Raw genomic sequence first — 25,197 nt, forward strand, 5'->3', positions numbered from 1 at the left:
TTTATTCACAGACACAATATATGATCATATAGACACCAGTAATTAGTGTTATCTTATAAGTATAGGAAAGACATGCTGAGGGCAGAGCTGTGTCCTAGCATCTCCATATCATACACACTATGTACTATAGCTTCACCACACTGAGATCTGCTCAGAAAGCTCATCTACATCTCACTGCTTTATTCACAGACACAATATATGATCATATAGACACCAATAATATGTGTTATCTTATAAGTATAGGAAAGACATGCTGAGGGCAGAGCTGTGTCCTAGCATCTCCATATCATACACACTATGTACTATAGCTTCACCACACTGAGATCTGCTCAGAAAGCTCATCTACATCTCACTGCTTTATTCACAGACACAATATATGATCATATAGACACCAATAATATGTGTTATCTTATAAGTATAGAAAGGCATGCATGTCTATGTGGTAAGGCTGTAGTTTGATGGTGCAGTGGTCTACCCTGTATGTAAACATCCCTGGCTCAAATGCCAGTAGAAACCCATTGTCTTTCTATTTATTTATTTAAAACCATATTAAAAGGCTATACTATCTATCTATATATATAAAGGACGTATATACAGTATGTATGTGTGTATGTATGTTCTGCAATCACTCAAATACGCAGCCATTGATTTAAACGAAACTTTGTATACACATCCCTTGCTACCTGGAAAGACAGCTCTCTAGCACATATCGTTCCTGAGATATTCCCCAAAAATTCAAATATGGCATATCACATGACCTACATTAGCCAATAGAAGCCTGCAAGTCTTTCTCTATATATCCAACTGCCATACACACGGTCACATGTCCCTTATCATCCAATAGAAGCTCGCAGGCCCTTAGTCTCCACATACACACAGTTTTACACCAGGTTTCCATAACAACCCAGCTAGTTTTCTTCACTGCTGCAGATCAGCTCTAAAGCGGCAGGGCGCTGTGGATGACACTGTTAATGGTGCTGTGGAGGTGACAGTGCAGGGGACAGTGAGGAAGCCGGCACCAGGAGCGCGGCCTTCACTCACTGCGCCTGCGCCGAATACAGAAGTGAACAGCGCAGGCGTGGGATTTCATCAATGACGCGGTGGACCGTGACATCAATCAAGAGGAGCAGGGCGGGATAAAGCGTGAGTGGACGGAGCCTCTAGGTGCTGATTTTGCGCCCACATAGCACCTGGAGGCTCATTAGCATATTATAAAAGTGCTTATTTTACCAGAACGGCTGCAGGGAGAACAGTAAAAAACACACTGTAATGTAGTGCGGACATTAGCGCATCGCTACATCAGTCAGCTACATAACGGTAATTCTGGTGGTAGAAACCCTTTAAGGGAACAGAGCTCTGTACAGGTCACTGTTAAGGGGGCGGGTTATTGTGGAAATCACTGTTAACGAGACGGGGCACTGTGGAGGTCACTAATAAAGGGGCGGCTGCTGTGGAGGTCACTGTTAAAGGGGCAGGGTACTGTAGATGTCACTGTTAAAGGGGCAGGGTATTGTAGATGTCACTGTTAAAATATACCCGTGTGAAGCCGGGTCCTTCTGCTAGTAATACATAACATATTTGCAAAGGAGGAGCTAAAAATCACTATAAAGACTGAGAATGAGACGAGTGCGAAGGGCTGTGGGCAGGTGAATGGACATGTTATATGGACATCAGCACATGGGACACATATGACATACTGTACCTGGACCAACTGAAAGAGCCTATTGTAGATGAGCTGGATGAGAAACACCACCATCTACAGTGAAACAGAAAATCACAGCTGAAAAATACTGACAACTGATAAAAGGTGTGAAAGGTCCTGGCAGGGCTCTAGTCTGGGAGATAGATCTGATGCAGATTTTACCAAACAAACACAGAGCGCCTGAGGTCGTAAGGTTTTCTGTTTATCAGCATCATGGAACACACATTGTGTCACCCAGCACAATCCCTGTATGTCCCCTCAGTCCTCTTCTGTCCCCTCAGTTTGTCTGTCCCATCAGCCTCATCAGTCCATGTCTATTCCAACAGAACTCCTCCTCTACCCTACCAGTCCCTGTCTATCCCATCAGTCCTCGTCTGCCCTTTCGGTCCTCATTTGTTCCATCAGTTTCTTTCTGTCCCATCAGTCCATGTCTATCCCATCAGTCCTACTCTGCCCCACCAGTCCTCAATTGCTCCATCAGTCCCTGTCTATCCCATCAGTCCTACTCTGCCCCACCAGTCCTCAATTGCTCCATCAGTCCCTGTCTATCCCATCAGTCCTACTCTGCCCCACCAGTCCTCAATTGCTCCATCAGTCCCTGTCTATCCCATCAGTCCTCATCTGGCACTAAGAGGGTGTCATCATAGTCACAACTTATTCTACATTAACCACCTAAAGAGGTTATCCCATCTTAGACAATGGGGGCATATCGCTAGGATATGCCCCCATTATCTGAGAGGTGCGGGTCCCACCTACAACAAGAACGGAGACAGGGAGAGTTGTGGCTGGAGGACCCCGGGTTTCCCAGGGTCCGTCCACCACCAGGCACAGCTCCCCCCTCTCCCATTGAAGTGAATCACCCCCTGTCATTGATCACCCCCCTGTAAGGCTCCATTCAGACATCTGTATGTGTTTTGCGGATCCGTGGATCCATGGATTGGATCCGCAAAACACATACGGACGTCTGAATGACAGGGGGGTAATCAGGGAGTCTATATGGGGTGATCACCCCCCTGTCATTGATCACCCCCCTGTAAGGCTCCATTCAGATGTCCGTATGTGTTTTAGCGATCCGCGGATTCATGGATCCACAAAACACGGACACCGCAGATCCGCAAAACACATCCAGACATCTGAATAGAGCCTTCCAGGGATGTAATCAATGACAGGAGGGTGATCAATGACAGGGGGGTGATCAAGGGGTTAGTAAGGGGCTAATAAGTGACAGGGGGGGGGGGTGTAGTGTAGTGGTGCCTGGGGCTACTTATTACTGAGCTGCCTGAGTCCTCTGGTGGTTGATCCAAGCAAAAGGGACACCAGAGGACCAGGTAGCAGGTATATCAGACGCTGTTATCAAAACAGCGTCTAATATACCTTTTAGGGGTTAAAAAAACCTCCTTCACAGGATCGGCCGGTAAGCGAGTGGATCTACAGCCTGCCAGCGAACGATCACCGCTCGCGAACGATCGCGTCTCGCAAGATGACGCGCCGGCGCGTCCAGGAGGAATTACAGGGCCGCCGCAAAGACGCATCCCCCGTGCGGCGGTCCTGTAGTGGTTAAAAGCATTGACCTTATTTTCTGCAATACCCATCCTGACCACATGGAGCGCCGTTGTGAGACCCCAGAGAACACAACATTTTTCTTGTGGTGACTGAAATAGTGAAGAGGAAGGAGAAAGGAAGTGGGCGGAGCAGAGAGGACGGTGATCCTCCAGCTGGACACATCTGGAAGATGATGTCATTATTACGTACCATGACCCACTGGATTACAGTCTTGTAGATGTGCAGAACCGGTCCCACCACCATCTAAAGAGAAACAGAAAGTCAGGTTTAGTTTTAGATCAAGATTTTCAAGGTTTCAGATTCCAATATCACTAGAATATCCCCGTAAATTATTATTATAATACAGATGACTGATAAACTGTGATATTACTGTGTGAAAGGTCCTGGCAGGTCTCTGGAGAAGCTCTTCCTATTACAGAAATGGCGCTATGGTCGCTGTGAAGCTTCACTCAGGTGGAGGTAAGAAAACATGGCCCTGATGCAGGATATGACCACACACTGGACGTTTATCATGCGCCCTGCGGCTCATACATTCTCAGTGACTAGAATCCCCCTTTAAAGCTTAACATCCTTGGACACGCAATGAAGGAGATTTATCACGACTGAGGAACCCATATGAAGCCACCACCATGCGCTGGTGTGAGATGAGCCCAGTAATAAATTAAGTGCATCTCTGCCGTGCACCAGATACTACCCAGTCTACGCCAGCTGTAACACGCCAGTTTCTGGCAAAAGTTCTAGTAAATATAGCGGGCCATGCTGAGCCCACCCCTCCTGTGAAGCCCCACCCCCTTTTCTCAAAACCTCAAAAAAGTGGTGAGAAGCCTAAAAAGTTGCAAATTATGGTGCACATGGAGCAAAGAGGAACTTGGGTCAAAAAGAGGGGCACTTGGCACGTCTGTCTGAAGACTGTGTCTTTCCCCTTAAGTATCATTGATGCTGTAATGTAAGTCTATGAGAGACAGGAGTTGTAACATTGTATCTGTTTGTGCTGAGCTTCTCCACTCCACCCCTCCCACTAGAAGGTTCTAGTTCAGCCAGAAACCGTATATAAGGAGAGCAGTCAGAGCCCCTAGTGTGCTGCAGTTAGGGACCAGTGCTTGGAGGGGAGACTCTGCCAGACTGCTGAGTGACCAGAAGAAGACACTGAGATGGGAATACTCCAGGGTACCAGCCTTCTAAGAGAGGGAGATGGACAGCTAGCTCAGGCCTTTCCTTAGCATCAAACCCTTCTTCTGCCAGGGAGGAGAATGGAGAAGCCAGCTCCATGCCTTGCCTGTATTGTTTTGCACCCGATTTCCTCCAGTAAAGAAGCACACTGTTAAGCCTGAGTTTCTGGACTTAATTCCGATTGGGGTGCACCACACCTTACCATCTCCTCCAGAGAGCAGCAACATGTGGTGACACCTCTATGGTGTCCAGGGGTCCAGCGTAGCGTTGGGGTCAACCCTAACTCAGCCACGGCACACATATCAGGACATGTCCAGCCAAGAGGAGACGAGGTAAGGATGGACACTTCATCTCATGACACACATATTTTATTTGTGTTTACTTGCTGGCTTGATTGTAGGTGACCCTTAAAGCCTTTTCTAGTATCAAAGAGAGTTTTGCTTCTGCTCCCATTTTGGTACAACCTGATGTCTCTCTACTAGGGATGAGCGAACTCGAACTGTATAGTTCGGGTTCGTACCGAATTTTGGGGTGTCCGTGACACGGACCCGAACCCGGACATTTTCGTAAAAGTCCGGGTTCGGGTTCGGTGTTCGTCGCTTTCTTGGCGCTTTTGTGACGCTTTCTTGGCGCTTTTTGAAAGGCTGCAAAGCAGCCAATCAACAAGCGTCATACTACTTGCCCCAAGAGGCCGTCACAGCCATGCCTACTATTGGCATGGCTGTGATTGGCCAGAGCACCATGTGACCCAGCCTCTATTTAAGCTGGAGTCACATAGCGCCGCCCGTCACTCTGCTCTGATTAGCGTAGGGAGAGGTTGCGGCTGCGACAGTACGGCGAGATTAGGCAGATTAACTCCTCCAAAGGACTTGATTAATCGATCGATCTGCAGCTGTGCATCATTGAGCTGCTGAAATTCAAATGCTCACTCACTGTTTTTAGGCTGCCCAGACCGTTTGTCAGTCACTTTTTTCTGGGGTGATCGGCGGCCATTTTGTGTCTTGTGCGGTGCTGCGACCAAGTGCATCCAAGCTGCGACCAAGTGCATTTAACCCTCAATGGTGTGGTTGTTTTTTGGCTAAAGCCTACATCAGGGTGAAGCTGTCACACCAAGTGCATTTAACCAGCAATAGTCTGTTTATTTTTTGGCCATATACTACATCAGGGGCAAGCTGCGCCTGTCACCAAGTGCATTTAACCAGCAATAGTGTGGTTATTTTTTGGCCATATCCCAGTCTAATTCTGTCACTAAACCCATACCTGTCACCCAGCGCCTAAATACTAGGCCTCAAATTTATATCCCGCTAAATCTCTCGTTACCGCTGTCCTGTTCTGGCTGGGCAAGTTATTTAGTGTCCGTCAAAGCACATTTTTTGTTCTGGGTTGAAATACAATTCCCAATTTAGCAATTTCATAATTTAGTGGTTTCTGCTGTATCAGAGCTATTTGAAATCTATCCCTAAAAGGGTATATAATATTCAAGGTGCACATTGGGTCATTCAGAATAACTTCACACACACGCTTCTGTGCATTTCCAAGTCTAATTCTGTCACTAAATCCATACCGGTGACCCAGCGCCTAAATACTAGGCCTCAAATTTATATTCAGCTGAATTTGAATACAATACATTGGGCCAAATAATATTTTTGTTGTTGTGGTGAACGATAACAATGAGGAAAACATCTAGTAAGGGACGCGGACGTGGACATGGTCGTGGTGGTGTTAGTGGACCCTCTGGTGCTGGGAGAGGACGTGGCCGTTCTGCCACATCCACACGTCCTAGTGTACCAACTACCTCAGGTCCCACTAGCCGCCAGAATTTACAGCGATATATGGTGGGGCCCAATGCCGTTCTAAGGATGGTAAGGCCTGAGCAGGTACAGGCATTAGTCAATTGGGTGGCCGACAGTGGATCCAGCACGTTCACATTATCTCCCACCCAGTCTTCTGCAGAAAGCGCACAGATGGCGCCTGAAAACCAACCCCATCAGTCTGTCACATCACCCCCATGCATACCAGGGAAACTGTCTGAGCCTCAAGTCATGCAGCAGTCTCTTATGCTGTTTGAAGACTCTGCTGGCAGGGTTTCCCAAGGGCATCCACCTAGCCCTTCCCCAGCGGTGGAAGACATAGAATGCACTGACGCACAACCACTTATGTTTCCTGATGATGAGGACATGGGAATACCACCTCAGCACGTCTCTGATGATGACGAAACACAGGTGCCAACTGCTGCGTCTTTCTGCAGTGTGCAGACTGAACAGGAGGTCAGGGATCAAGACTGGGTGGAAGACGATGCAGGGGACGATGAGGTCCTAGACCCCACATGGAATGAAGGTCGTGCCACTGACTTTCACAGTTCGGAGGAAGAGGCAGTGGTGAGACCGAGCCAACAGCGTAGCAAAAGAGGGAGCAGTGGGCAAAAGCAGAACACCCGCCGCCAAGAGACTCCGCCTGCTACTGCCCGCCGCCATCTGGGACCGAGCACCCCAAAGGCAGCTTCAAGGAGTTCCCTGGCATGGCACTTCTTCAAACAATGTGCTGACGACAAGACCCGAGTGGTTTGCACGCTGTGCCATCAGAGCCTGAAGCGAGGCATTAACGTTCTGAACCTGAGCACAACCTGCATGACCAGGCACCTGCATGCGAAGCATGAACTGCAGTGGAGTAAACACCTTAAAACCAAGGAAGTCACTCAGGCTCCCCCTGCTACCTCTTCTGCTGCTGCCGCCTCGGCCTCTTCTGCTGCTGCCGCCTCGGCCTCTTCTGCTGCTGCCGCCTCGGCCTCTTCTGCTGCTGCCGCCTCGGCCTCTTCCTCCGCCTCTGGAGGAACGTTGGCACCTGCCGCCCAGCAAACAGGGGATGTACCACCAACACCACCACCTCCGTCACCAAGCGTCTCAACCATGTCACACGGCAGCGTTCAGCTCTCCATCTCATAAACATTTGAGAGAAAGCGTAAATTCCCACCTAGCCACCCTCGATCCCTGGCCCTGAATGCCAGCATTTCTAAACTACTGGCCTATGAAATGCTGTCATTTAGGCTGGTGGACACAGACAGCTTCAAACAGCTCATGTCGCTTGCTGTCCCACAGTATGTTGTTCCCAGCCGCCACTACTTCTCCAAGAGAGCCGTGCCTTCCCTGCACAACCAAGTATCCGATAAAATCAAGTGTGCACTGCGCAACGCCATCTGTGGCAAGGTCCACCTAACCACAGATACGTGGACCAGTAAGCACGGCCAGGGACGCTATATCTCCCTAACTGCACACTGGGTAAATGTAGTGGCAGCTGGGCCCCAGGCGGAGAGCTGTTTAGCGCACGTCCTTCCGCCGCCAAGGATCGCAGGGCAACATTCTTTGCCTCCTGTTGCCACCTCCTCCTTCTCGGCTTCCTCCTCCTCTTCTTCCACCTGCTCATCCAGTCAGCCACACACCTTCACCACCAACTTCAGCACAGCCCGGGGTAAACGTCAGCAGGCCATTCTGAAACTCATATGTTTGGGGGACAGGCCCCACACCGCACAGGAGTTGTGGCGGGGTATAGAACAACAGACCGACGAGTGGTTGCTGCCGGTGAGCCTCAAGCCCGGCCTGGTGGTGTGCGATAATGGGCGAAATCTCGTTGCAGCTCTGGGACTAGCCAATTTGACGCACATCCCTTGCTTGGCGCATGTGCTGAATTTGGTGGTGCAGAAGTTCATTCACAACTACCCCGACATGTCAGAGCTGCTGCATAAAGTGCGGGCCGTCTGTTCGCGCTTCCGGCGTTCACATCCTGCTGCTGCTCGCCTGTCTGCGCTACAGCGTAACTTCGGCCTTCCCGCTCACCGCCTCATATGCGACGTGCCCACCAGGTGGAACTCCACCTTGCACATGCTGGACAGACTGTGCGAGCAGCAGCAGGCCATAGTGGAGTTTCAGCTGCAGCACGCACGGGTCAGTCGCACTACGGAACAGCACCACTTCACCACCAATGACTGGGCCTCCATGCGAGACCTGTGTGCCCTGTTGCGCTGTTTCGAGTACTCCACCAACATGGCCAGTGGCGATGACGCCATTATCAGCGTTACAATACCACTTCTATGTCTCCTTGAGAAAACACTTAGGGCGATGATGGAAGAGGAGGTGGCCCAGGAGGAGGAGGAGGAGGAGGAGGAAGAGGGGTCATTTTTAGCACTTTCAGGCCAGTCTCTTCGAAGTGACTCAGAGGGAGGTTTTTGGCAACAGCAGAGGCCAGGTACAAATGTGGCCAGCCAGGGCCCACTACTGGAGGACGAGGAGGACGAGGATGAGGAGGAGGTGGAGGAGGATGAGGATGAAGCATGGTCACAGCGGGGTGGCACCCAACGCAGCTCGGGTCCATCACTGGTGCATGGCTGGGGGGAAAGGCAGGACGATGACGATACGCCTCCCACAGAGGACAGCTTGTCCTTACCCCTGGGCAGCCTGGCACACATGAGCGACTACATGCTGCAGTGCCTGCGCAACGACAGCAGAGTTGCCCACATTTTAACCTGTGCGGACTACTGGGTTGCCACCCTGCTGGATCCACGCTACAAAGACAATGTGCCCACCTTACTTCCTGCACTGGAGCGTGATAGGAAGATGCGCGAGTACAAGCGCACGTTGGTAGACGCGCTACTGAGAGCATTCCCAAATGTCACAGGGGAACAAGTGGAAGCCCAAGGCCAAGGCAGAGGAGGAGCAAGAGGTCGCCAAGGCAGCTGTGTCACGGCCAGCTCCTCTGAGGGCAGGGTTAGCATGGCAGAGATGTGGAAAACTTTTGTCAACACGCCACAGCTAACTGCGCCACCACCTGATACGCAACGTGTTAGCAGGAGGCAACATTTCACTAACATGGTGGAACAGTACGTGTGCACACCCCTCCACGTACTGACTGATGGTTCGGCCCCATTCAACTTCTGGGTCTCTAAATTGTCCACGTGGCCAGAGCTAGCCTTTTATGCCTTGGAGGTGCTGGCCTGCCCGGCAGCCAGCGTTTTGTCTGAACGTGTATTCAGCACGGCAGGGGGCGTCATTACAGACAAACGCAGCCGCCTGTCTACAGCCAATGTGGACAAGCTGACGTTCATAAAAATGAACCAGGCATGGATCCCACAGGACCTGTCCGTTCCTTGTCCAGATTAGACATTAACTACCTCCCCTTAACCATATATTATTGGACTTCAGGGCACTTCCTCATTCAATCCTATTTTTATTTTCATTTTACCATTATATTGCGAGGCTACCCAAAGTTGAATGAACCTCTCCTCTGTCTGGGTGCTGGTGCCTAAATATCTGACAATGGACTGTTGCAGTGGTGGGTGACGTGAAGCCTGATTCTCTGCTATGACATGCAGACTGATTCTCTGCTGACATGAAGCCAGATTCTGTGTTACAGGACCTCTCTCCTCTGCCTGTGTGCTAGGCCTAAATATATGCCAATGGACTGTTGCAGTGGTGGCTGACGTGAAGCCTCATTCTCTGCTATGACATGCAGACTAATTCTCTGCTGACATGAAGCCAGATTCTCTGTTACGGGACCTCTCTCCTCTGCCTGGGTGCTGGGCCTAAATTTATGAAAATGGACTGTTCCAGTGGTGGGTGACGTGAAGCCAGATTCTCTGCTATGGGACCTCTCTCCAATTGATTTTGGTTAATTTTTATTTATTTAATTTTTATTTTAATTCATTTCCCTATCCACATTTGTTTGCAGGGGATTTACCTACATGTTGCTGCCTTTTTCAGCCCTCTAGCCCTTTCCTGGGCTGTTTTACAGCCTTTTTAGTGCCGAAAAGTTCGGGTCCCCATTGACTTCAATGGGGTTCGGGTTCGGGACAAAGTTCGGATCGGGTTCGGATCCCGAACCCGAACATTTCCGGGATGTTCGGCCGAACTTCTCGAACCCGAACATCCAGGTGTTCGCTCAACTCTACTCTCTACCTTTTATTGTTGAGGTGGACGCTTCTGAGGTGGGTGTGGGTGCGGTCTTATCTCAGGGTCCCTCTCTTGCCAAATGGCGACCGTGTGCCTTTTTCTCAAGGAAACTCTCCTCTGCAGAGAGAAATTACGATGTGGGAGATAGGGAGTTGTTAACCATCAAATTAGCTTTTGAGGAATGGCGCCATTGGTTACAGGGATCCAGACACCCTATTACCGTGTTTACAGACCATAAGAATCTGGCCTACTTGGAATCGACCAAGCGTCTGAACCCGAGACAGGCCAGATGGTCTTTGTTCTTTTCTAGGTTTAATTTTGTTGTTACGTTCTGCCCTGGGGTTAAAAATGTGAAGGCGGATGCCCTGTCACGTTGTTTTCTGGGATCGGGGAACTTTGAAGACCCAGGTCCCATTTTGGCTGAAGGGGTGGTCGTCTCTGCTCTTTATCCTGATTTGGAGGCAGAGGTTCAGGCAGCCCAGTCAGAGGCTCCTGATCTTTGTTCCCTTGGGAGGTTGTTTGTGCCTCTTGCTTTACCACAGAAGGTTTTTAAGGAGCACCACGATACTGTCTTTGCTGGGCACCCGGGGAGCAGAGCCACAGTGGATCTCATTGCTCAGAGATTCTGGTGTCCGGCTCTTCGTAAGACGGTTGAGGGTTTTGTGGCAGCCTGCGAGACCTGCACTCATGCCAAGGTCCCTCATTCACGACCATCGGGCTCTCTCCTCCCGTTACCCATTCCTTCCCGTCCTTTGACGCATCTGTCCATGAACTTCATTACGGGCCTTCTGTTCTCGCCTCGGGGTTCAATTGTCGTTCTCTTCTGCTTTTCACCTGCAGTCAAATGGTCAGACTGAATGCGCCAATCAGAATCAGGAGGATTGGTATTCTTTTTTGTCAATTGCTGAGTTTGCTTTAAATAACCGTCGCCAGGAGTCCTCTGATAAGTCACCATTTTTTGGTGCATATGGGTTTCATCCGCAGTTTGGGACATTCTCTGGAGAGGGGTCTTCTGGTTTACCTGATGAGGAGAGATTTTCCTCGTCTTTGTCATTTATTTGGCAAAAGATTCAGGGTAATCTGAAGAGGATGAGTGAGAGATATAAGCGTATGGCGGATAAGAGACGTGTGCCTGGTCTGGACCTGAATGTGGGGGATCTGGTGTGGTTGTCTACAAAGAATATCTAACTGAAGGTTCCATCCTGGAAGTTGGGTCCTAGTTTTATTGGGCCTTACAAGATCTTGTCCGTCATCAATCCCGTTGCCTTCCATCTTGATCTTCCTCAGACTTGGAAGATCCATAATGTTTTTCACAGGTCCCTATTAAAACCTTATGTTCAACCCACTGTACCCTCCTCTTTGCCTCCTCATGCGATTGTTGTTGATGGTAATCCTGAATTTCAGGTCTCTAGGATTGTGGATTCTTGCAATATCCGCGGTTCTCTCCAGTACCTCGTTCATTGGGAGGGTTATGGTCCTGAGGAGAGGATGTGGGTCCCAGTGACGGAAATTAAGGCCACTTGTCTCATCAGGGCTTTCCATAGGTCTCATCCTGAGAAGGTGGGTTCTGAGTGTCCGAGTCCACCCGTAGAGGGAGGGGTACTGTCACTGCCAGCTCTGTGAGAAGGTCTGTTAGACGTTCTTCGCTACCTCTTGCATGACTTTCTTTGTTTTAGTTTCACTTTGTCATCTCCTTTCCTTCTCCCAGCTGTCACCTATTTGCACTGATTGTCTCCCTTTATATTCCCTCCCATACTGCCTCACTTTGCGGTTTATACATCTTCCTGGATTGTGTTCACTGCTGGAGGCTGCTTCTCCTGATTCCTCAGATAAGTCTGTTTCCTTTATTTGTGTTTCCTTGCTGGCTTGATTGAAAGTGACCCTGACTCCGTCCGTATTAAGTGCAGGGAGCCGATGGTCGTGTCCCCTCACTATTATAGGGTTTTCAGGTGTCACATAGTATAAGGTACATGGGCATGAACTCGACTACCATAAAGACCTTTGCATGGGCATAGAAGTCAGGGAGAGCTCTAGGGGTTTTATAGGGCTCACCCATATGCTCCTTAGTTTGGGATAAAGCCAGTCTGATGTTTATTTATAAGTTCCAACTTTCTGCAACACCATCCGTGACACAAACATGGACTTGGAATGAAGCTACGTAGCTGGTGGCTGTGCTGAACTTCTGAACTGTGACCAGAGCTATGGACCGAGTCGGTCACAGTTAAAAAGGTCACCGTCCAGAATGAAGCAGCCTTGGTGGCCCCCGGACTTACTTCAAGCCTTGTGCAGGCTACTCTGGAATACCCCTGTAGCATGGAGGATAAACTTGATGCTGCCCCATGAGGAGAAGCAGTGGTACTGCAGAGTTGGTTGTACTACCACCTCTGACCACAAGGTGCGCTGGAAAGGATATACACACAGATGTTTCACATCTCATAGACCTACTTGATGGAGCTGAGACGGTGATTTCCTATCCTTTAAGGCTTTCGATTTTTGTTCAGCTCAGAATAGTGAAGGTAATCAAAGTAAAACAGGAGTGAAATATTCCCTTTAACCATGAAATATGTGAAACATGTCAAGAACAATAACTCTCAACATCTTCTAAACACAGAGAATGAATGCAGAGAGTGGACCCTTTGAGTTTATCACATAGCCATTGGATTGCTGTGTAATAGATGATCTGGATGTTTCTCACCACCATCTGGAGCACAAAATGAAGGAAGGGACAATACCCTGCTCCTCAGAATAAAGCTGCACCTGCCATGGGGATTCATGGTGCCTGGAAGGCATGCTACATGCATGGAATGGAGACATAGAGCGCCCCCTAGAATCAATGCAAAGGAGGAGCTAAAAATCACTATAAAGAATGAGACGAGTGCGAAGGGCTGTGGGCAGGTGAATGGAGGACATGTTATATGGACATCAGCACTTGAGACACATATGACATACTCTACCAGGACCACCTGAAAGACCCTATTGTAGATGAGCTGGATGAGAAACACCACCATCTACAGTAAAACTGAAAATCACAGCTGAAAAATACTGACAACTGATAAAAGGTGTGAAAGGTCCCGGCAGGGCTCTAGTCTGGGAGATAGATCTGATGCAGGATTTTACCAAAAAAACACAGAGCGCCTGAGGTCGTAAGGTTTTCTGTTTATCGGCATTTTGGAAAACACATTGTGTCACCCACCACAATTCCTGTATGTCCCCTCAGTCCTCTTCTGTCCCCTCAGTCCTCTTCTGTCCCCTCAGCCTCATCAGTACATGTCTATCCCATTAGTCCTTCTCTGCCCCTTCAGTCCTCATTTGCTCCATCAGTCCCTGTCTGTCCCGTTAGTCCTCCTCTGCCCCATCAGTCCTCATCTGCCCTATCAGTCTCTATCTGTCCCATTAGTCCTTATTTGCCCCATCAGTCTTCCTCTGCCCTATCAGTCTCTCTCTATCCCATTAGTCCTCATCTGTCCCATTAGTTGTCTTCTGCCCCTTCAGTCCTCATTTGCTCCATCAGTTTATTTCTGTCCCATTAGTCCCTGTCTATCGCATCAGTCCTCATCTGTTCATTCAGTCCCTGTCTGTCCCATCAGTCCTCTTCAGCCCTATCAGTCCCATTAGTTCTCATTTGCCCCATTAGTCCCAGCCTGTCCCATTAGTCCTCATTTTCCCCATCAGTCCCTGTATATCCCATTAGTCTTAATTTTCCCTACCATCCCCTGTCTATCCCATCAGTCCTCCTCTGCCCCACCAGTCCTCTGCCGCCCCACCATCCCCTATCTATCCCATCAGTCCTCCTCTGCCCCACCAGTCCTCTGCCGCCCCACTATCCCCTATCTATCCCATCAGTCTTCCTCTGCCCCACCAGTCCTCTGCCGCCCCACCATCCCCTATCTATCCCATCAGTCCTCCTCTGCCCCACCAGTCCTCCGCCACCCCACCATCCCCTATCTATCCCATCAGTCTTCCTCTGCCCCACCAGTCCTCTGCCGCCCCACCATCCCCCATCTATCCCATCAGTCCTCCTCTGCCCCACCAGTCCTCTGCCGCCCCACCATCCCCTATCTATCCCATCAGGCCTCCTCTGCCCCACCAGTCCTCTGCCGCCCCACCATCCCCTATCTATCCCATCAGTCTTCCTCTGCCCCACCAGTCCTCTGCCGCCCCACCATCCCCCATCTATCCCATCAGTCCTCCTCTGCCCCACCAGTCCTCTGCCGCCCCACCATCCCCTATCTATCCCATCAGTCCTCCTCTGCCCCACCAGTCCTCTGCCGCCCCACCATCCCCTATCTATCCCATCAGTCCTCCGTAGCCCCACCAGTCCTCCGCCACCCCACCATCCCCTGTCTATCCCATCAGTACTCATCTGTCTCTTCAGTCTCTAGCTGTCCAAACCTATTTCAGACTGGAGCATTTTATGGAAAACGGTTTCACTTATTTATCAGGGATTTGGAATGAATCCTACATAGAACCACAGGGAGAAGATGGCATCTGCTGGAGAGAGGTCAATAAGAGGGTGTCATCACAGTCACAACTTATTCTACATTAAAAGCATTGACCTGATTTTCTGCAATACCCATCCTGACCACATGGAGCGCCGTTGTGAGACCCTAGAGAACACAACATTTTTCTTGAAGTAACTGAAATAGTGAAGAGGAAGGAGAAAGGAAGTGGGCGGAGCAGAGAGGACGGTGATCCTCCAGCTGGACACATCTGGAAGATGATGTCATTATTACGTACCATGACCCACTGGATTACAGTCTTGTAGATGTGCAGAACCGGTCCCACCACCATCTAAAGAGAAACAGAAAGTCAGGTTCAGTTTTAGATCAAGATTTTCAAGGTTTCAGATTCCAATATCACTAGAATATCCCCGTAAATTATTATTATAATGCAGATGACTGATAAACTGTGATATTACTGTGTGAAAGGTCCTGGCAGGCCTCTGGAGAAGCTCTTCCTATTACAGAAATGGCGCTATGGTCGCTGTGAAGCTTCACTCAGGTGGAGGTAAGAAAACATGGCCCTGATGCAGGATATGACCACACACTGGACGTTTATCATGCGCCCTGCGGCTCATACATTCTCAGTGACTAGAATCCCCCTTTAAAGCTTAACATCCTTGGACACGCAATGAAGGAGATTTATCACGACTGAGGAACCCATATGAAGCCACCACCATGCGCTGGTGTGAGATGAGCCCAGTAATAAATTAGGAGCATCTCTGCCGTGCACCAGATACTACCCAGACTACGCCAGCTGTACCACGCCAATTTATGGCGAAAGTTCTAGTAAATCTAGCGGGCCATGCTAAGCCCACCCCTCCTGTGAAGCCCCACCCCCTTTTCTCAAAACATAAAAAAAGTGGTGAGAAGCCTAAAAAGTTGCAAATTATAGTGTGCATATGGTGTGCTCCATAATTTGTGAACTTTTTATACTACAATTGTAATACAAAGCCATAAGTAGATGTCCTCCAGTTTGTCATTTCCTCTTTTATCTCTGGACTTTTAATTGCTATCCGGAATAATGTCAGGTCTGATGATTACCTACCAGGATATACGGAGCTACCATCTGGTATAAGAGCTGAACCATCTGGTAGAAGAGCTGAACCGGATGCACCACCATCTACAGAGAAACATGAAGTCAGATTCAGTATTAGATCAAGATTCTGAAGGCTTCACTCTCCAAATACAATGTCCACGCTAAATATGCAGACAGCTGCTCCTGCCATGTGGAGTAATATCACACGCAGTACCGGAGCCTAGAGGGGACATTGCTAGAAGAGCGCCCCCTAGTGGGAAAGACAAGAGGCCAAAAATCATTAGCTATAACAAATGAGTGACGTGGCTGTGGACAGGTCAGGGGAGGACATGGTGGACAGGCATTAGCATCTAGGTCTTCTGACTTACTTGGACCCTCGGGATCCTCTCAGGTCTCTCTGAAACTGTGAGAAAGAAAAACACATAAGACGGGAGGTCACACGATAGAAGTCGCCCCCAATGTGAGCACCAGGAACATAATAGTAATTCCTGTGCTCCGAGATCATGCTGTGACTTCCTGCTGGGAGAGGGGAGAAGGAGCTACCTGTTATTAGGATGTGAGATAATTTTTGCAGATTCTCAGTCAAAGCATCTTGTGAATTTTTGTCTGCTTTACTGAACAGGACAAGGTCAGCCGCCATTTCTTTAATAAGAGGCTGGTCTTGGAGAATCTTCATCTTCACCTCTGAGGAGCTGCTGTCCAGGTCATCGCCCACCACAACCACATTTTTCTTCCCTTCAATAATAAGACAGATGTTACAGGATCATACAAAGAAAGGGATGCAAATGAGCTCTTAACAAGCTCCGCCTCTAAAGCCTCCAGATGTAAGGCCGCTATCCTATAAGTCAATGTTCAACCCTTTACAGAGGCCTTGAGACATGACTTGGATAATAAATAAGCCAGCATCTCATCTGCAGACAGCTGTTTCAGGGTGATTGTCCCTCATCGGTTCAGAGAGGACTGGCTTAACTGGGTGAGGGGCATAGGTCGGGATTTTGGGGAGGGAGCGCCTTAATCAGCATTAGAAGACTTATAGGCCACACATGCTCCTCTGGAATTCTGGAGAGAGTTTAAAGGCCTATTTAAAGGGGGGAACATTGACTTATAGGAAAGCTGCCTTACATCTGGTTGTGTTAGAGGCGGAGCTTGTTAAGAGCTCATTTGCATCCCTTACTCCGCCTCTGACCTCTCCTGTGTGGAATCTCCCACTCTGACCCCTCCTGTGTGAAATCTCCACCTCTGACCTTTCCTGTGTAGACTCTTCTCCTCTGACCTATCATGTGTGTAATCTCCCACTCTCACCCCTCTTGTGTGAAATCTCCACCTCTGACCTATCATGTGTGTAATCTCCACCTCTGACCTATCATGTGTGTAATCTCCCACTCTGACCTTTCCTGTGTAGACTCTTCTCCTCTGACCTATCATGTGTGTAATCTCCCACTCTCACCCCTCTTGTGTGGAATCTCCACCTCTGACCTCTTGTCACGGCTGAGGATGGGGAAAACCCTTAGCCGTGCGGTATCAGAAGGCGGATGGTCAATGCCAGGAGCCTCCAGCTTACTACAAGGCTGGAGTACCCCTAAGACAAGTGATATTCACTGAGGCTTTATAGGCCCAAGTAGCCACACACACACAGAAGGGATTTAACCCTTCCAACACCAGGAAAGGGATGACGGCCACTTAAAGGGGAATACACACATAAACAAACACACTTCACCTGTTGCCGCGAGCAACGGCATGCGTGGCAATCATGTCCTGGGGATCAGCCATAGGGCTGAGACACTGCCACCACATGCAGTCAACACCACACGTTGCCACGGGCAACCAAGTGAAGGAAAGTGTCACAAAACATACCACTGGCCGTGACACCTCTCCTGTGTAGACTTCCCCTCTGACCCATTCTGTGTAGACTCTTCTCCTCTGACCTATCATGTGTGGAATCTCCCGCTCTCATCCCTCTTGTGTGGAATCTCCCCCTCTGACCGTCCTGTGTGGAATCTCCCATTCTCATCTCTCCCGTGTGGAATCTCCCATTCTTACCTCTCCTGTGTGGAATCTCCCCCTCTGACCGTCCTGTGTGGAATCTCCCATTCTCATCTCTCCCGTGTGGAATCTCCCCCTCTGACCGTCCTGTGTGGAATCTCCCATTCTCATCTCTCCCGTGTGGAATCTCCCATTCTTACCTCTCCTGTGTGGAATCTCCCCCTCTGACCGTCCTGTGTGGAATCTCCCATTCTTACCTCTCCTGTGTGGAATCTCCCCCTCTGACTGTCCTGTGTGGAATCTCCCATTCTCACCTCTCCTGTGTGAAATCTCCACCTCTGACCTCTCCTGTGTAGACTCTTCTCCTCTGACCTATCATGTGTGGAATCTCCCTCTCTCATCTCTCCTGTGTGGGATCTCCCCCTCTGACTCATCCTGTGTAGACTCTTCTCCTCTGACCTATCATGTGTGGAATCTCCCGCTCTCATGCCTCTTGTGTGGTATCTCCCCCTCTGACCGTCCTGTGTGGAATCTCCCATTCTCACCCCTCTTGTGTGGGATCTCCCCCTCTATACCCTCCTGTGTGCCGCTCTCATTCCTCAGCTAATGGGATATTCTATTCTGACCCCTTGGTGGGGGAGTTCCTCACATTGCCATCTTTTCTTACCTAGCGATTTAGACAGATGTGTGACCTCCTCGTCGTACAGAGAATCAGTGACATCAGTGATATTCATCCGTCCTCTGTTCTTTGAGTGATAGAGGATGGCGCAGTGACAGCGGGAAACCTCTTCTATGAAATCCTGAAAGCCATTGTTGGTTATAATGAAAGTTCTGACCTCTCTGAACAAGTCCTCAGACCTCAGGGCTTTAGTGAGGAACCTATAGCTGTTGTCATCTTCCCGGGAGAAGATCCCGACCACCCGCTTCATGGTCAAAATGTTCTGGAATTTTAAAGAAAACATTCAACAATTAATAACACACCTCAGCTGCTGCAGAACATCCTAATATACACCTCAGCCGCTGCAGAACCTCCTAATACACACCTCAGCTGCTGCAGAACCTCCTAATACACACCTCAGCCGCTGCAGAATATCCTTATACACACCTCAGCTGCAGCAGACCCTCCTAATACACACCTCAGCTGCTGCAGAACCTCCTAATACACACCTCAGCTGCTGCAGATCATAATACACACCTCAGCTGCTGCAGAATATCCTAATACACACCTCAGCTGCTGCAGAACCTCCTAATACACACCTCAGCTGCTGCAGAACCTCCTAATACACACCTCAGCCGCTGCAGAACCTCCTAATACACACCTCAGCCGCTGCAGAACCTCCTAATACACACCTCAGCCGCTGCAGAACCTCCTAATACACACCTCAGCTGCTGCAGAACCTCCTAATACACACCTCAGCCGCTGCAGAATATCCTAATACACACCTCAGCCGCTGCAGAACCTCCTAATACACACCTCAGCTGCTGCAGAACCTCCTAATACACACCTCAGCCGCTGCAGAACCTCCTAATACACACCTCAGCCGCTGCAGAATATCCTAATACACACCTCAGCTGCTGCAGAACCTCCTAATACACACCTCAGCTGCTGCAGAACCTCCTAATACACACCTCAGCCGCTGCAGAACCTCCTAATACACACCTCAGCCGCTGCAGAATATCCTAATACACACCTCAGCCGCTGCAGAACCTCCTAATACACACCTCAGCTGCTACAGAACCTCCTAATACACACCTCAGCTGCTACAGAACCTCCTAACACACACCTCAGCTGCTGCAGAACCTCCTAATACACACCTCAGCTGCTGCAGAACCTCCTAATACACACCTCAGCCGCTGCAGAACCTCCTAATACACACCTCAGCCGCTGCAGAATATCCTAATACACACCTGAGCCGCTGCAGAATATCCTAATACACACCTCAGCTGCTGCAGAACCTCCTAATACACACCTCAGCTGAAGGACCTCCTAATACACACCTCAGCCGCTGCAGAACCTCCTAATACACACCTCAGCCGCTGCAGAACCTCCTAATACACACCTCAGCTGCTGCAGAACATCTTAATACACACCTCAGCTGCTGCAGAACATCCTAATACACACCTCAGCTACTGCAGAACCTCCTAATACACACCTCAGCTGCTGCAGAACCTCCTAATACACACCACAGCTGCTGCAGAACCTCCTAATACACACCACAGCTGCTGCAGAACATCCTAATACACACCTCAGCTGCTGCAGAACCTCCTAATACACACCTCAGCCGCTGCAGAATATCCTAATACACACCTCAGAGGCAGCAGAACCTCCTAATACACACCTCAGCTGCTGCAGAATATTCTAATACACACCTCAGCCGCTGCAGAACCTCCTAATACACACCTCAGCTGCTGCAGAACATCCTAATACACACCTCAGCTGCTGCAGAACATCCTAATACACACCTCAGCCGCTGCAGAATATCCTAATACACACCTCAGCTGCTGCAGAACCTCCTAATACACACCTCAGCTGAAGGACCTCCTAATACACACCTCAGCCGCTGCAGAACCTCCTAATACACACCTCAGCCGCTGCAGAACCACCTAATACACACCTCAGCTGCTGCAGAACCTCCTAATACACACCTCAGCTGCTGCAGAACCTCCTAATACACACCTCAGCCGCTACAGAACCTCCTAATACACACCTCAGCTGCTGCAGAACCTCCTAATACACACCTCAGCCGCTGCAGAACCACCTAATACACACCTCAGCTGCTGCAGAATATTCTAATACACACCTCAGCCGCTGCAGAACCTCCTAATACACACCTCAGCTGCTGCAGAACCTCCTAATACACACCTCAGCCGCTGCAGAACCACCTAATACACACCTCAGCCGCTGCAGAACCACCTAATACATACCTCAGCCGCTGCAGAACCACCTAATACACACCTCAGCTGCTGCAGAATATTCTAATACACACCTCAGCCGCTGCAGAACCTCATAATACACACCTCAGCTGCTGCAGAACCTCCTAATACACACCTCAGCCGCTGCAGAACCACCTAATACACATCTCAGCCGCTGCAGAACATCCTAATACACACCTCAGCTGCTGCAGAACATCCTAATACACACCTCAGCTGCTGCAGAACATCCTAATACACACCTCAGCTGCTGCAGAACCTCCTAATACACACCTCAGCTGCTGCAGAACCTCCTAATACACACCACAGCTGCTGCAGAACCTCCTAATACACACCACAGCTGCTGCAGAACATCCTAATACACACCTCAGCTGCTGCAGAACCTTCTAATACACACTTCAGCTGCTGCAGAACATCCTAATACACACCTCAGCTGCTGCAGAACCTCCTAATACACACCTCAGCCGCTGCAGAACCTCCTAATACACACCTCAGCTGCTGCAGAACCTCCTAATACACACCTCAGCCGCTGCAGAATATCCTAATACACACCTCAGCTGCTGCAGAACCCCCTAATACACACCTCAGAGGCAGCAGAACCTCCTTATACACACCTCAGAGGCAGCAGAACCTCCTAATACACACCTCAGCTGCTGCAGAACATCCTAATACACACCTCAGCTGCTGCAGAACCTCCTAATACACACCTCAGCTGCAGAACCTCCTAATACACACCTCAGCTGCTGCAGAACCTCCTTATACACACCTCAGAGGCAGCAGAACCTCCTAATACACACCTCAGCTGAAGAACCTCCTAATACACACCTCAGCCGCTGCAGAACCTCCTTATACACACCTCAGAGGCAGCAGAACCTCCTAATACACACCTCAGCTGCTGCAGAACATCCTAATACACACCTCAGCTGCTGCAGAACCTCCTAATACACACCTCAGCTGCTGCAGAACCTCCTAATACACACCTCAGCTGCAGAACCTCCTAATACACACCTCAGCTGCTGCAGAACCTCCTAATACACTCCTCAGCTGCAGAACCTCCTAATACACACCTCAGCTGCTGCAGAACCTCCTAATACACACCTCAGCTGCTGCAGACCCTCCTAATACACACCTCAGCTGCTGCAGAACCTCCTAATACACACCTCAGCTGCTGCAGAACCTCCTAATACACACCTCAGCTGCTGCAGAACATCCTAATACACACCTCAGCTGCTGCAGAACATCCTAATACACACCTGAGCTGCTGCAGAGCCTCATAGCACACACCACAGCTGCAGAACCTCCTAATACACACCTCAGCTGCTGCAGAACCTCATAATACACACCTCAGTTGCTGCATAACATCCTAATACACACCTCAGCTGCTGCAGAACCTCATAATACACACCTCAGTTGCTGCAGAACATCCTAATACACACCTCAGCTGAAGAACCTCCTAATACACACCTCAGCGGCTGCAGAACCTCCTAATACACACCTCAGCTGCTGCAGAACCTCCTAATACACACCTCAGCTGCTGCAGAACCTCCTAATACACACCTCAGCTGCTGCAGAACCTCCTAATACACACCTCAGCTGCTGCAGAACCTCCTAATACACACCTCAGCTGCTGCAGAACCTCCTAATACACACCTCAGCTGCTGCAGAACCTCCTAATACACACCTCAGCTGAAGAACCTCCTAATACACACCTCAGCTGCTGCAGAACCTCCTAATACACACCTCAGCTGCTGCAGAACCTCCTAATACACACCTCAGCTGCTGCAGAACCTCCTAATACACACCTCAGCTGCTGCAGAACCTCCTAATACACACCTCAGCTGAAGAACCTCCTAATACACACCTCAGCTGCTGCAGAACCTCCTAATACACACCTCAGCTGCTGCAGAACATCCTAATACACACCTCAGCTGCTGCAGAACATCCTAATACACACCTCAGCCGCTGCAGAATATCCTAATACACACCTGAGCTGCTGCAGAGCCTCATAGCACACACCACAGCTGCAGAACCTCCTAATACACACCTCAGCTGCTGCAGAACCTCATAATACACACCTCAGTTGCTGCAGACCCTCCTAATACACACCTCAGCCGCTGCAGAACCTACTAATACACACCTCAGCCGCTGCAGAACCTCCTAATACACACCTCAGCCGCTGCAGAACCTTGTTTACCCTTATTGTTCCCCTCTTTTCGTCTGGTGATAAGCACCCTCTTTCTGCTGTCTTGACCTGGGCAGTGTCCCCCCTTTCTCTGGGGTCAATCACCTTCGTCCCCCTCACCTTGATTCTCGCTCTTCTTCGTCTTTCTGTCTCAGTCTCTTCTTTTCAGTTATTAGAGGAAAGTGAAAATGAAAGTGTCTGGTCTTTGCAGAACTTTGCCCGAGGCCCCGCTCTGTGGCCTCCTCCTCCTCTCACCCTGATACTGCGCCTCATACAGCTTAAAGGGCCACCGCACCCAATATCTCTGTGTGAGGCTACCAGGGATCAGTGATAATACACCAGGGATCGGTGATAATACACCAGGGATCGGTGATAATACACCAGGGACCGGTGATAATACACCAGGGACCGGTGATAATACACCAGGGATCAGTGAAAATACACCAGGGATCGTTATAATACACCAGGGATCGTTATAATACACCAGGGATCGGTGATAATACACCAGGGATCGGTGATAATACACCAGGGACCGGTGATAATACACCAGGGACCGGTGATAATACACCAGGGACCGGTGATAATACACCAGGGATCGGTGATAATACACCAGGGATCGGTGATAATACACCAAGGATCGTGATAATACACCAGGGATCGGTGATAATACACCAGGGATCGGTGATAATACACCAGGGATCGGTGATAATACACCAGGGATCGGTGATAATACACCAGGGACCAATACACCAGGGACCGGTGATAATACACCAGGGATCGGTGATAATACACCAGGGACCAATACACCAGGGACCGGTGATAATACACCAGGGATCGGTGATAATACACCAGAGATCGTGATAATACACCAGGGATCGGTGATAATACACCAGGGATCGGTGATAATACACCAGGGATCGGTGATAATACACCAGGGATCAATACACCAGGGACCGGTGATAATACAGCAGGGATCGGTGATAATACACCAGGGATCGGTGATAATACACCAGGGATCAATACACCAGGGACCGGTGATATTACACCAGGGATCAATATACCAGGGATCGGTGATAATACACCAGGGATCGGTGATAATGCACCAGGGACCAATACACCAGGGACCGGTGATAATACAACAGTGATAATACACCAGTGACCAGTGATCATACACCAGGGACCGGTGATAGTTTTAACCAGTGTAATGATTGTCGTAACCTGCTGGACGCATCAGTTATAACCAATGTAATGACTGCTGCCACCTGCTGGACACATCAGTTATAACAGGTATAATGACTTCTGCCATCTACTGGACGTATTAGTTATAAGCTTAACCAATGTAATGACTGCTGCCACCTGCAGGATGTATCAGTTATAACCAGTGTTCTCTTCATTCTCCGGGTCAGTACAATTACAGTGATACCACATTTATATAGTTTTATCGGTTTTGCTTTTACAGCGTTCCCTATGAGATAAAACTGACCTGTTCTCTTCATTCTCCGGTCAGTACGATTACAGAGATACCACATTTATATAGTTTTATCGGTTTTGCTTTTACAGCGTTCCCTATGAGATAAAACTGACCTGTTCCCTTCATTCTCCGGGTCAGTACGATTACAGTGATACCACATTTATATAGTTTTATTTGTTGTGTTTTACAATGTACCCTATAAGATAAAACTGACCTGTTCTCTTCATTCTCCGGTCAGTACGATTACAGAGATACCACATTTATATAGTTTATGGGTTTTGTCTTCACGGCGTTCCCTATGAGATAAAACTGACCTGTTCTCTTCATTCTCTGGGTCAGTACGATTACAGAGATACCACATTTGTATAGTTTTATGGGTTGTGTTTTACAGCGTTCCCTATGAGATAAAACTGACCTGTTCCCTTCATTCTCCGGTCAGTATGATTACAGTGATACCACATTTATATAGTTTTATGGGTTTTGTATTTACAGCGTTCCCTATGAGATAAATCTGACCTGTTCCCTTCATTCTCCGTGTCAGTACGATTACAGTGATATCACATTTATATAGTTTGTGGGTTTTGTTTTACAGCGTTCCCTATAAGATAAAACTGACCTGTTCTCTTCATTCTCTGGGTCAGTACGATTACAGTGATACCACATTTATATAGTTTTATGGGTTGTGTTTTACAGCGCTCCCTATGAGATAAAACTGACC

General features: G+C 49.2%; 1 protein-coding gene across 1 annotated transcript; it reads right to left on the reverse strand.

Moving 5' to 3' along the window:
• Positions 1-1,510: 1,510 nt before the first annotated feature.
• LOC122924134 lies at positions 1,511-23,254 on the reverse strand. Its single transcript, XM_044275065.1, has 8 exons — positions 23,129-23,254; positions 18,563-18,836; positions 16,456-16,647; positions 16,281-16,315; positions 15,922-15,996; positions 15,112-15,165; positions 3,455-3,508; positions 1,511-1,756 (listed from the first exon to the last, which is right to left on the reverse strand). Exons 2-8 carry the CDS (start codon positions 18,822-18,824, stop codon positions 1,526-1,528), a joined length of 903 nt encoding a protein of 300 aa, XP_044131000.1. The 5' UTR covers positions 18,825-18,836; positions 23,129-23,254; the 3' UTR covers positions 1,511-1,525.
• Positions 23,255-25,197: the final 1,943 nt, after the last annotated feature.

The sequence above is a fragment of the Bufo gargarizans genome, unplaced genomic scaffold (genome assembly GCF_014858855.1).
Source record: "Bufo gargarizans isolate SCDJY-AF-19 unplaced genomic scaffold, ASM1485885v1 original_scaffold_841_pilon, whole genome shotgun sequence".
Lineage (NCBI taxonomy): Eukaryota > Metazoa > Chordata > Amphibia > Anura > Bufonidae > Bufo > Bufo gargarizans.